Raw genomic sequence first — 13519 nt, 5'->3', positions numbered from 1 at the left:
GAGACTCACTCACAGACTCGGAGACTCACTCAGAGACTCACTCAGAGACTCACTCAGAGACTCACTCAGAGACTCACTCACTCAGAGACTCACTCAGAGACTCACTCACTCAGAGACTCACTCAGAGACTCACTCAGATACTCACTCAGATACTCACTCAGAGACTCACTCACAAAGAGACTCACTCAGAGACTTACTCACAAAGAGACTCACTCAGATACTCACTCAGAGACTCACTCACTCAGAGACTCACTCAGAGACTCACTCAGAGACTCACTCACTCAGATACTCACTCAGAGACTCACTCAGAGACTCACTCAGAGCCTCACTCACTCAGATACTCACTCAGAGACTCACTCAGAGACTCACTCAGAGCCTTACTCACTCAGATACTCACTCAGAGACTCACTCAGAGACTCACTCACTCAGAGACTCACTCACTCAGAGACTCACTCAGAGACTCACTCATAGACTCACTCAGAGACTCACTCACTCACTCAGATACTCACTCAGAGACTTACTCACTCAGAGACTTACTCACTCGGAGACTCACTCAGAGACTCACTCAGAGACTCACTCACTCAGAGACTCACTCACTCAGAGACTCACTCACTCAGAGACTCACTCAGAGCCTTACTCACTCAGATACTCAGAGACTCACTCAGAGACTCACTCAGAGACTCACTCAGAGACTCACTCAGAGACTCACTCACTCAGAGACTCACTCAGAGACTCACTCATAGACTCACTCAGAGACTTACTCACTCAGAGACTTACTCACTCGGAGACTCACTCAGAGACTCACTCAGAGACTCACTCACTCAGAGACTCACTCAGAGACTCGCTCAGAAACTCACTCAGAGACTCACTCACTCAGAGACTCACTCAGAGACTCACTCACTTAGAGACTCACTCAGAGACTCACTCATAGACTCACTCAGAGACTCACTCAGAGACTCACTCAGAGACTTACTCACTCAGAGACTCACTCAGAGACTCACTCACTCAGAGACTCACTCAGAGACTCATTCAGAGACTCACTCATAGACTCACTCACTCAGAGACTCACTCACTCAGACACTCACTCAGAGACTCACTCATAGACGCACTCATAGACTCACTCACTCACTCAGATACTCACTCAGACACTCACTTATAGAATGTTGGCCCCGCAGGTCTCGCTCTGTTGAGAGCTCATCAGCAGTGACTGGCGGTAGTGGTGACTCCAGTACCAGCGGAACCCTCACGGAGGAAGGTGAGTCTATGGGTCTCTGTGTGAGTCTATGGGTCTCTGTGTGATGAGTCTATGGGTCTCTGTGTGAGTCTATGGGTCTCTGTGTGGTGAGTCTATGGGTCTCTGTGTGATGAGTCTATGGGTCTCTGTGTGGTGAGTCTATGGGTCTCTGTGTGATGAGTCTTTGGGTCTCTGTGGTGAGTCTGTCGGTCTCTGTGTGGTGAGTCTATGGGTCTCTGTGTGAGTCTATGGGTCTCTGTGTGGTGAGTCTATGGGTCTCTGTGTGATGAGTCTATGGGTCTCTGTGTGATGAGTCTATGGGTCTCTGTGGTGAGTCTGTGGGTCTCTGTGTGCTGAGTCTATGGGTCTCTGTGTGATGAGTCTATGGGTCTCTGTGTGAGACTATGGATCTCTGTGTGAGTCTAATGGTCTCTGTGTGAGTCTGTGGGTCTCATTGTGAGTCTATGGGTCTCATTGTGAGTCTATGGGTCTCTGTGTAGTGAGTCTATGGTTCTCATTGTGAGTTTATGGGTCTCTGTGTGAGTCTATGGATCTCTGTGTGAGTCTATGGGTCTCTGTGTGAGTCTATGGGTCTCTGTGTGAGTCTATGGGTCTCTGTGTGAGTCTATGGGTCTCTGTGTGAGTCTATGGGTCTCTGTGTGAGTCTATGGGTCTCTGTGTTAGTCTATGGGTCTCTGTGTGAGTCTATGGGTCTCTGTGTGGTGAGTCTATGGGTCTCTGTGTATGTCTATGGGTCTCTGTTGGAGTAGTTTATGGGTCTCGGTGTGAGTCTATGGGTCTCTGTGTGAGTCTATGGGTCTCTGTGTGAGTCTATGGGTCTCTGTGTGAGTCTATGGGTCTCTGTGTGAGTCTGTGGGTCTCTGTGTGAGTCTATGGGTCTCTGTGTGGGTCTCTGTGTGAGTCTATGGGTCTGTGTGAGTCTATGGGTCTCTATGTGAGTCTTTGGGTCTCTATGTGAGTCTATGGGTCTCTGTGTTTGTGTGCGACACAGCTGATGAGCTCTCGGCCATTCTGAAGAAGCTGTCGCTCGAGAAATATCATCCAATATTCGAGGAGCAGGAGGGGCGGGAGGGGACGTGCGCTAACCACTGCACCACCACTCATCCACTTACTCACCCATTCACCAACCCACTCACTCACCCACCCACCCACCCACTCACCAACCCACCCACCCACTCACCAACCCACTCACCAACCCACCCACCCACTCACCAACCCACCCACTCACCCACCCACCAACTCTCCCACGCACTCACCAACCCACCCACCCACTCACCAACCCACCCACCCACTCACCAACCCACTCACCAACCCACCCACCCACCCACTCACCAACTCTCCCACGCACTCACCAACCCACCCACCCACTCACCAACCCACCCACTCACCAACCCACTCACCAACCCACCCACCCACCCACTCACCAACCCACCCACTCACCCACCCACCAACTCTCCCACGCACTCACCACCCCCCACTACTCACCACCCCCCCCACCACTCACCACCCCCCCACTACTCACCACCCCCCACTACTCACCACCCCCCACTACTCACCACCCCCCCACTACTCACCACCCCCCCACCACTCACCACCCCCCCACCACTCACCACCCCCCACTACTCACCACCCCCCCCACTACTCACCACCCCCCCCACTACTCACCACCCCCCCACTACTCACCACCCCCCCACCACTCACCACCCCCCACCACTCAACACCCCCCACTACTCACTACCCCCCACTACTCATCACCCCCCCACTACTCACCACCCCCCCACTACTCACCACCCCCCCCACCACTCACCACCCCCCCACTCCTCACCACCCCCCACTACTCACCACCCCCCCACTACTCACCACCCCCCACTCCTCACCACCCCCCACTACTCACCCACCCCCCACTACTCACCACCCCCCCACTACTCACCACCCCCCACTCCTCACCACCCCCCACTACTCACCACCCCCCCACTACTCACCACCCCCCACTACTCACCACCCCCCACTACTCACCACCCCCCCACTACTCACCACCCCCCCCCACTACTCACCACCCCCCACCACTCACCCCCCCCCACTACTCACCACCCCCCCACCACTCACCACCCCCCACCACCCCCCCACTCCCCACCACCTCCCCACCACTCACCACCCCCCCACTACTCACCAGGTGGATCTGGAGGCCTTCCTCACGCTCTGTGATCACGACCTCACCACCCCCCCACTACTCACCACCCCCCACTACTCACCACCCCCCACTACTCACCACCCCCCACTCCTCACCACCCCCCACTACTCACCCACCCCCCACTACTCACCACCCCCCACTACTCACCACCCCCCCACTACTCACCACCCCCCCCACTACTCACCACCACTCACCACCCCCCCACTACTCACCACCCCCCACTCCTCACCACCCCCCCACTACTCACCACCCCCCCACTACTCACCACCCCCCACTCCTCACCACCCCCCACTACTCACCACCCCCCCACTACTCACCACCCCCCACTACTCACCACCCCCCACTACTCACCACCCCCCCACTACTCACCACCCCCCCCACTACTCACCACCCCCCACCACTCACCCCCCCCCCACTACTCACCACCCCCCCACCACTCACCACCCCCCCACCACCCCCCCACTCCCCACCACCTCCCCACCACTCACCACCCCCCCACTACTCACCAGGTGGATCTGGAGGCCTTCCTCACGCTCTGTGATCACGACCTCACCACCCCCCCACTACTCACCACCCCCCACTACTCACCCACCCCCCCACCACTCACCACCCCCCCACTACTCACCAGGTGGATCTGGAGGCCTTCCTCACGCTCTGTGATCACGACCTGCTGGAGCTGGGCATCTCCACCGACGCTCCCCGGCAGCAAATCCTCTCGGCAATCGCTGAACTCAACGACACCAAGGTTCATTCCCTTTTTTCCCTCTTCATTCCCCTCTCATTCATTCCCCATCTCATTCATTCCCCCTCTCATTCATTCCCCATCTCATTCATTCCCAATCTCATTCATTCCCCCTCTCATTCATTCCCCTCTCATTCATTCTCTCTCTCCTCATTCCCCCTCTCATTCCCCCCTCATTCATTCTTCTCTCATTCCCCCTCTCATTCATTCCCCCTCTCATTCCCCCTCTCTCATTCCCACCTCTCATTCCCCCCTCCTCACTCTCTCTCCACTCTCCACTCTCTCTTTACTCTCCACTCTCTCTTTAACTCTCCACTCTCTCTCCACTCTCTCTCCACTCTCTCTCCACTCTCTCTCTACTCTCACTCTCTCTCTCACTCTCTCTCCACTCTCTCTCCACTCTCTCCACTCTCTCTCCACTCTCTCTCCACTCTCTCTCCACTCTCTCTCCACTCTCTCTCCACCCACTCTCTCTCCACTCTCTCTCCACTCTCCACTCTCTCTCCACTCTCCACTCTCTCCACTCTCTCTCCACTCTCTCCACTCTCTCTCCACTCTCTCTCCACTCTCTCTCCACTCTCCTCTCCACTCTCTCTCCACTCTCTCTCCACTCTCTCTCCACTCTCTCTCCACTCTCTCCACTCTCTCTCCACTCTCCACTCTCTCTCTCTCCACTCTCTCTCCACTCTCTCTCCACTCTCTCCACTCTCCACTCTCTCTCCACTCTCTCTACTCTCTCTCCACTCTCTCTCCACTCTCTCTCCACTCTCTCCACTCTCTCTCTCTCCACTCTCTCTCCACTCTCTCCACTCTCCACTCTCTCTCTCCACTCTCCACTCTCTCTCCACTCTCTCTCCACTCTCTCTCCACTCTCTCTCCACTCTCTCTCCACTCTCTCCATTCTCTCTCCACTCTCTCTCCGCTCTCTCTCCACTCTCCATTCTCTCTCCACTCTCTCCCCACTCTCTCTCCACTCTCTCTCCACTCTCTCTCCACTCTCTCTCCACTCTCTCTCCACTCTCTCTCCACTCTCCACTCTCTCTCCACTCTCTCTCCACTCTCCACACTCTCTCCACTCTCCACTCTCTCTCCACTCTCTCCACTCTCTCTCCACTCTCTCTCCACTCTCTCTCCACTCTCTCTCCACTCTCCACACTCTCTCCACTCTCCACTCTCTCTCCACTCTCTCCACTCTCTCCACTCTCTCCACTCTCTCTCCACTCTCTCTCCACTCTCTCTCCACTCTCTCTCCACTCACCACTCTATCTCTACTCTCTCTCCACTCACCACTCTCTCCACTCTCCACTCTCTCTCCACTCACCACACTCTCACCACTCTCTCTCCACTCACCACACTCTCACCACTCTCTCTCCACTCACCACTCTCTCTCCACTCACCACTCTATCACCACTCTCTCTCCACTCACCACTCTCTCTCCACTCACCACACTCTCACCACTCTCTCTCCACTCACCACACTCTCACCACTCTCTCTCCACTCACCACACTCTCACCACTCTCTCTCCACTCACCACTGTCTCTCCACTCACCACTCTCTGCTCTCTCTGTCTCTCCGCATCTCCCTCCCCATCACAGGACCGCAAGAGGCTCTTCCTGCAGGACAACGTGGAGAACCTGCAGTGGTCATTCGGCAGCAGTGCCAGCAACACCCAGTGCATGGTGCAGCGTGCGGATGTCTCCTTCTAGAACCTGGGTCTCAGGTTCTAGAGTAGAGACCGGGTCTCAGGTTCTCAGGGTCTAGAGTAGAGACCTGGTCTCAGTGTCTAGAGTAGAGACCAGGTCTCAGTGTCTCAGTGTCTAGAGTAGAGACCGGGTCTCAGTGTCTCAGTGTCTAGAGTAGAGACCGGGTCTCAGTGTCTAGAGTAGAGACCGGGTCTCAGTGTCTAGAGTAGAGACCAGGTCTCAGGGTCTCAGTGTCTAGAGTAGAGACCGGGTCTCAGTGTCTAGAGTAGAGACCGGGTCTCAGTGTCTAGAGTAGAGGACCAGGTCTCAGGGTCTCAGTGTCTAGAGTAGAGACCGGGTCTCAGTGTCTAGAGTAGAGACCGGGTCTCAGTGTCTAGAGTAGAGACCGGGTCTCAGTGTCTAGAGTAGAGACCGGGTCTCAGTGTCTAGAGTAGAGACCAGGTCTCAGGGTCTCAGTGTCTAGAGTAGAGACCGCGTCTCAGGGTCAGTGTCTAGAGTAGAGACCGGGTCTCAGTGTCTAGAGTAGAGACCAGGTCTCAGGGTCAGTGTCTAGAGTAGAGACCTGGTCTCAGGGTCTAGAGTAGAGACCGGGTCTCAGGGTCTAGAGTAGAGACCGGGTCTCAGGGTCAGTGTCTAGAGTAGAGACCTGGTCTCAGGGTCTCAGGGTCTAGAGTAGAGACCGGGTCTCAGGGTCAGTGTCTAGAGTAGAGACCAGGTCTCAGTGTCAGTGTCTAGAGTAGAGACCAGGTCTCAGTGTCAGTGTCTAGAGTAGAGACCTGGTCTCAGTGTCTAGAGTAGAGATTTGGTCTCAGTGTGTAGAGTAGAGACCGGGTCTCAGGGTCTCAGTGTCTAGAGTAGAGACCGGGTCTCAGGGTCAGTGTCTAGAGTAGAGACCGGGTCTCAGGGTCGGTGTCTAGAGTAGAGACCGGGTCTCAGGGTCAATGTATATAGATGTAGATGCCACTGGTTCTTCACGTTCTGTAGATGTAGATGCCACTGGTTCTTCACGTTCTGTAGGTGTAGATGCCACTGGTTCTTCACGTTCTGCAGATGCAGATGCCACTGGTTCTTCACGTTCCGTAGATGTAGATGCCACTGGTTCTTCACGTTCTATAGATGCCACTGGTTCTTCACGTTCTGCAGATGTAGATGCCACTGGTTCTTCACGTTCTGTAGATGTAGATGCCACTGGTTCTTCATCTTCTGTAGATACCACAGGTTCTTCACGTTCTGTAGATGTAGATCCCACTGGTTCTTCACGTTCTGTAGATGTAGATACCACTGGTTCTTCACGTTCTGTAGATGTAGATGCCACTGGTTCTTCACGTTCTGTAGATGTAGATGCCACTGGTTCTTCACGTTCTGTAGATGTAGATGCCACTGGTTCTTCACGTTCTGTAGATGTAGATGCCACTGGTTCTTCACCTTCTGTAGATGTAGATGCCACTGGTTCTTCACGTTCTGTAGATGTAGATGCCACTGGTTATTCACTTTCTGCAGATGTAGATGCCACTGGTTCTTCACGTTCTGCAGATGTAGATGCCACTGGTTCTTCACGTTCTGCAGATGTAGATGCCACTGGTTCTTCATGTTCTGTAGATGTAGATGCCACTGGTTCTTCACGTTCTGTAGATGTAGATGCCACTGTTATTCACTTTCTGCAGATGTAGATGCCACTGGTTCTTCACGTTCTGCAGATGTAGATGCCACTGGTTCTTCATGTTCTGTAGATGTAGATGCCACTGGTTCTTCACGTTCTGTAGATGTAGATGCCACTGGTTCTTCACGTTCTGTAGATGTAGATGCCACTGGTTCTTCACTTTCTGCAGATGCAGATGCCACTGGTTCTTCACGTTCTGCAGATGTAGATGCCACTGGTTCTTCACATTCTGTAGATGTAGATGTCACTGGTTCTTCACGTTCTGTTGATGTAGATGCCACTGGTTCTTCACGTTCTGTAGATGTAGATGCCACTGGTTCTTCACGTTCTGCAGATGTAGATGCCACTGGTTCTTCACGTTCTGCAGATGTAGATGCCACTGGTTCTTCACGTTCTGCAGATGTAGATGCCACTGGTTCTCCACGTTCTGTAGATGTAGATGCCACTGGTTCTTCATGTTCTGTAGATGTAGATGCCACTGGTTCTTCACGTTCTGTAGATGTAGATGCCACTGGTTCTTCACGTTCTGTAGATGTAGATGCCACTGGTTCTTCATGTTCTGTAGATGTAGATGCCACTGGTTCTTCATGTTCTGTAGATGTAGATGCCACTGGTTCTTCACGTACTGCAGATGTAGATGCCACTGGTTCTTCACGTTCTGTAGATGTAGATGCCACTGGTTCTTCACATTCTGTAGATGTAGATGCCACTGGTTATTCACGTTCTGTAGATGTAGATGCCACTGGTTCTTCACGTTCTGTAGATGTAGATGCCACTGGTTCTTCACGTTCTGTAGATGTAGATGCCACTGGTTCTTCACGTTCTGTAGATGTAGATGCCACTGGTTCTTCACGTTCTGTAGATGTAGATGCCACTGGTTCTTCACGTTCTTTAGATGTAGATGCCACTGGTTCTTCACGATCTGTAGATGTAGATGCCACTGGTTCTTCACGTTCTGTAGATGTAGATGCCACTGGTTCTTCACGTTCTGTAGATGCCACTGGTTCTTCACGTTCTGTAGATGTAGATGCCACTGGTTCTTCACGTTCTGTAGATGTAGATGCCACTGGTTCTTCACGTTCTGTAGATGCCACTGGTTCTTCACGTTCTGCCGATGGAGATGCCACTGGTTCTTCACGTTCTGTAGATGCCACTGGTTCTTCACGTTCTGTAGATGTAGATGCCACTGGTTCTTCACGTTCTGTAGATGTAGATGCCACTGGTTCTTCACGTTCTGCAGATGCAGATGCCACTGGTTCTTCACGTTCTGCAGATGCAGATGCCACTGGTTCTTCACGTTCTGTAGATGTAGATGCCACTGGTTCTTCACGTTCTGTAGATGTAGATGCCACTGGTTCTTCACGTTCTGTAGATGTAGATGCCACTGGTTCTTCACGTTCTGTAGATGTAGATTCCTCCACCGCCATCTATCGAACTTTCGAAATCTGCATCTCGGACAAACGGGTGTCAAGTTTTCTTCGTATCTCTGAACGTTGCTAAGTGGAGGGTGTCTGTGTGTGTGTCTGTGTGTCTCTGTGTGTGTGTCTGTATGTGTGTCTGTGTGTGTGTGTCTCTGTGTGTGTGTCTGTATGTGTGTCTCTGTGTGTGTGTCTGTGTGTCTGTGTGATTGTGTGTGTGATTGTGTCTGTGTGTGTGTCCATTGCCACTAGGGAGACAAAGGCGGTCGGGCGTGGTGCTGGCCACCCACCCCCTCGTGTACCGTTACGGCCTTGTATAGGTGCTGCTCGCTAACAGCACTTGCCCCTACAGTCTGTTAAGGCTATATGGGGGATCTTTGTCTTTGTTTGTGTGTGTCTGTGTCTGTATGTGTGTCTGTATGTGTGTGTGTGTCTGTGTGTGTGTCTGTGTGTGTGTCTTTGTGTCTGTATGTCTGTGTGTGTGTGTCTGTATGTGTGTGTGTGTCTGTGTGTGTGTCTGTGTGTGTCTGTGTGTGTCTGTGTGTACGGGGGGAGCGGTGGTGCAGCGGTTAGCGCCACGCTGCGCTACGAACCCGGCCACCCGGGGTTCGATTCCCGCTCACGGCCACCAACACCCCCAGTGACGGATTATCCGAACCGGTCCTGGGCCTCCCCTAGGTCGACTCAGCCTCAAATGTGTAGCGGTGTGTGGTGAACATCGCCACTGGGGAGACAAAGGCGGCCGGGCGTGGTGGTGCTGGCCACCCACCCCCTCGTGTGCCACAGTGCCGGTAGCCTTCACAGCTGCTTGCCCGCTGACGGCACTTGCCCCTGCAGTCTGTCGCAGGCTACACGGGGGACCTTTATCTTTGTGTATAAATCGTGGGCTCATCTGCCAGCGGTGCCACATGGCCCCGGATCTTTCATGGACTGGGTGTGCTGGGCGCTTTGCCGATTTGCCGGAATGATGAATGTATAATATATATACACACACACACGTGCACTGTATATTTTATTTTGTTACATGAATTTAAAAGAATACATTTTAAGTCGATGGGTTGTTGTTGTTGTTTATTTTTTTTCCTGCAGAAGATGATGGTAAAATGTATGCAGTGTTTATGTTTATTTAGCTGTTGTGTGTATGCAGTGCTTATGTTTATGTATCTGTTGTGTGTATGCAGTGTTTATGTTTATGTATCTGTAGTGTGTATGCAGTGTTTATGTATCTGTAGTGTGTATGCAGTGTTTATGTTTATTTATATGTGTGTGTGTATGCAGTGTTTATGTTTATTTAGCTGTTGTGTGTATGCAGTGTTTATGTTTATGTATCTGTAGTGTGTATGTAGTGTTTATGTTTATGTATCTGTTGTGTGTATGCAGTGTTTATGTTTATGTAGCTGTTGTGTGTATGCAGTGTTTATGTTTATGTATCTGTAGTGTGTATGTAGTGTTTATGTTTATTATTCTGTTGTGTGTATGCAGTGTTTATGTTTATGTAGCTGTTGTGTGTATGCAGTGTTTATGTTTATTTAGCTGTTGTGTGTATGCAGTGCTTATGTTTATTTATCTGTTGTGTGTATGCAGTGCTTATGTTTATTTATCTGTTGTGTGTATGCAGTGCTTATGTTTATTCATCTGTTGTGTGTATGCAGTGTTTATGTTTATGTATCTGTTGTGTGTATGCAGTGTTTATGTTTATGTATCTGTAGTGTGTATGCAGTGTTTATGTTTATTTAGCTGTTGTGTGTATGCAGTGTTTATGTTTATTTAGCTGTTGTGTGTATGTAGTGTTTATGTTTATGTATCTGTAGTGTGTATGCCGTGTGTATGTTTATGTATCTGTAGTGTGTATGCAGTGTTTATGTTTATGTATCTGTAGTGTGTATGCAGTGTTTATGTTTATTTATCTGTTGTGTGTATGCAGTGTTTATGTTTATGTATCTGTGTGTGTATGCAGTGTTTATGTTTATTTATCTGTGTGTGTATGCAGTGTTTATGTTTATGTATCTGTGTGTGTATGTAGTGCTTATGTTTATTTATCTGTGTGTGTATGCAGTGCTTATGTTTATTTATCTATGTATCTGTTGTGTGTATGCAGTGTTTATGTTTATGTAGCTGTTGTGTGTATGCAGTGCTTATGTTTATTTATCTGTTGTGTGTATGCAGTGTTTATGTTTATGTAGCTGTTGTGTGTATGCAGTGTTTATGTTTATTTAGCTGTTGTGTGTATGCAGTGTTTATGTTTATGTAGCTGTTGTGTGTATGCAGTGTTTATGTTTATTTATCTGTGTGTGTATGCAGTGTTTATGTTTATGTATCTGTAGTGTGTATGCAGTGTTTATGTTTATTTAGCTGTTGTGTGTATGCAGTGTTTATGTTTATTTATCTGTGTGTGTATGCAGTGTTTATGTTTATGTATCTGTTGTGTGTATGCAGTGTTTATGTTTATTTAGCTGTTGTGTGTATGCAGTGTTTATGTTTATTTAGCTGTTGTGTGTATGCAGTGTTTATGTATCTGTTGTGTGTATGTAGTGTTTATGTGTATTTATCTGTGTGTATGCAGTGCTTATGTTTATTTATCTGTGTGTATGCGGTGTTTATGTTTATGTATCTGTTGTGTGTATGCAGTGTTTATGTTTATGTATCTGTAGTGTGTATGCAGTGCTTATGTTTATTTATCTGTTGTGTGTATGCAGTGTTTATGTTTATGTATCTGTGTGTGTATGTAGTGTTTATGTTTATTTATCTGTTGTGTGTATGCGGTGTTTATGTTTATGTATCTGTTGTGTGTATGCAGTGTTTATGTTTATTCATCTGGGTGTGTATGCAGTGTTTATGAATATCTGTGTGTGTGGGTGAGTGGGTCGGTGGGTGAGTTAGTGAGTAGGTGGGTGAGTTATTTAGTGGGTGAGTAGGTGGGTGAGTGAGTGGATGTGTGAGTGGATGTGTGAGTGGGTGGGTGGGTGAGTTAGTGAGTGGGTGAGTGGATGTGTGAGTGGGTGGGTGAGTTAGTGAGTGGGTAAGTAGGTGGGTGAGGCGAGTGGGTGAGTGTGTGAGTGAGTGGGTGGATGTGTGAGTAGGTGGGTGAGTTAGTGAGTGGGTGAGTAGGTGGGTGAGTGGGTGGGTGAGTGAGTGGGTGTGTGAGTGGATGTGTGAGTGGGTGGGTGGGTGAGTGGGTGGGTGAATGAGTTAGTGAGTGGGTGAGTGGGTGGGTGAGTGGATGTGTGAGTGGGTGGGTGGGTGAGTGGGTGAGTAGGTGGGTGAGTTAGTGAGTGGGTGAGTAGGTGGGTGAGTGGGTGGGTGAGTTAGTGAGTGATTGTGTGGATGTGTGAGTGGGTGGATGGGTGAGTGGATGAGTAGGTGGGTGAGTGGGTGGGTTGGTGAGTGAGTGGGTGGGTGAGTGAATGGATGTGTGAGTGGATGTGTGAGTGGGTGAGTTAGTGAGTGGGTAAGTAGGCGGGTGAGGCTAGTGGGTGAGTGAGTGGGTGAGGGAGTGGGTGGATGTATGAGTAGGTGGGTGAGTTAGTGAGTGGGTGAGTGGGTGGGTTGGTGAGTGAGTGGGTGGGTGAGTGAGTGGGTGGGTTGGTGAGTGAGTGAGTGGGTGGGTTGGTGAGTGAGTGAGTGGGTTGGTGAGTGGGTGGGTGGGTTGGTTGGTGAGTGAGTGAGTGAGTCTGTCGGTGGGTGAGTTAGTGAGTAGGTGGGTGAGTAGGTGAGTGGGTGAATAGGTGGGTGAGTGATTAGGTTGGTGAGTGAGTGATACAAGCTAGAGAAGAGATGGAGCTGATGTGGTACAGGAGGATGTGGAGCTGAGTGGACTTGCCAATGACTGGCACCAGCGGTGTCAAAATCGGCCTCTGTGGAGGAGGCTCGTGAAGGACGCTGCTACTGGACAGTACCAGGCTAGGTGCACAGTGAGGCTACTGGGCAGTTGGAGGCAGTCGCCGGGCGGCCAAAACAGCGAGTTGGCAAAGTGGTCATCTCAGTCAACCCATGGCACCTGCTGGGTCTGACCCGAGACCTCGTCCTGCACCTAGCCTGGCACAGCAGTCAACCCATGGCACCTGCTGGGTCTGTCCCGTGACCTCCTCCTGTACCTAGCCTGGCACAGCAGTCAACCCATGTCACCTGCTGGGTCTGTCCCGAGACCTCCTCCTGCACCTAGCCTGGCACAGCATTCAACCCATGTCACCTGCTGGGTCTGTCCCGTGACCTCCTCCTGCACCTAGCCTGGCACAGCAGTCAACCCATGGCACCTGCTGGGTCTGTCCCGTGACCTGCCAGCGGGCGTTCGACACTTCACGTGGCCTCAAGGTGCACCTAGCCTGGCACAAGCGTCATGGTGACGTCACCGCCACTTAGTGGCGAATGGCGGTTGTTGTTGTTGTAGATGTGTGTGAGTGTGTGTAGGTGTGTGAATGTGTAAGTGAGTGTACGTGTGTGAGCGTGTAGGTGTGTGTGTAGGTGTGTATGAGTGTGTGTGTAGGTGTGTGTGTGTAGGTGTGTGTATAGGTGTGTGAGTGTGTAGGTGTGTGTGTGTAAGTGTGTGAGAG

General features: G+C 50.9%; 1 protein-coding gene across 1 annotated transcript in view; it reads left to right on the top strand.

Annotated features, from left to right (window-relative positions):
• The window catches only part of ANKS6 (ankyrin repeat and sterile alpha motif domain containing 6), a gene marked incomplete at its 5' end in the record, with an annotated part of 44385 nt that extends 34362 nt beyond the window's left edge, over positions 1-10023 (top strand). The window contains 4 exons of the mRNA XM_076064336.1: positions 1176-1255; positions 2247-2318; positions 4076-4191; positions 5784-10023. Of these exons, the coding sequence (XP_075920451.1) occupies positions 1176-1255; positions 2247-2318; positions 4076-4191; positions 5784-5894 (379 nt within the window). The remainder of the gene's footprint in view (positions 1-1175; positions 1256-2246; positions 2319-4075; positions 4192-5783) is intronic.
• Between the last annotated feature and the right edge of the window lie 3496 nt (positions 10024-13519).

This window comes from Petromyzon marinus, unplaced genomic scaffold (genome assembly GCF_048934315.1).
Source record: "Petromyzon marinus isolate PM22_M1 ecotype Great Lakes invasive population unplaced genomic scaffold, UKy_Petmar_22M1.pri1.0 PM_Scaffold_394, whole genome shotgun sequence".
In the NCBI taxonomy this organism is placed as follows: Eukaryota; Metazoa; Chordata; class Hyperoartia; order Petromyzontiformes; family Petromyzontidae; genus Petromyzon; species Petromyzon marinus.
Note: the sequence above shows the minus strand (reverse complement) of the source record. Positions and strands in the feature narration are given on the sequence as shown.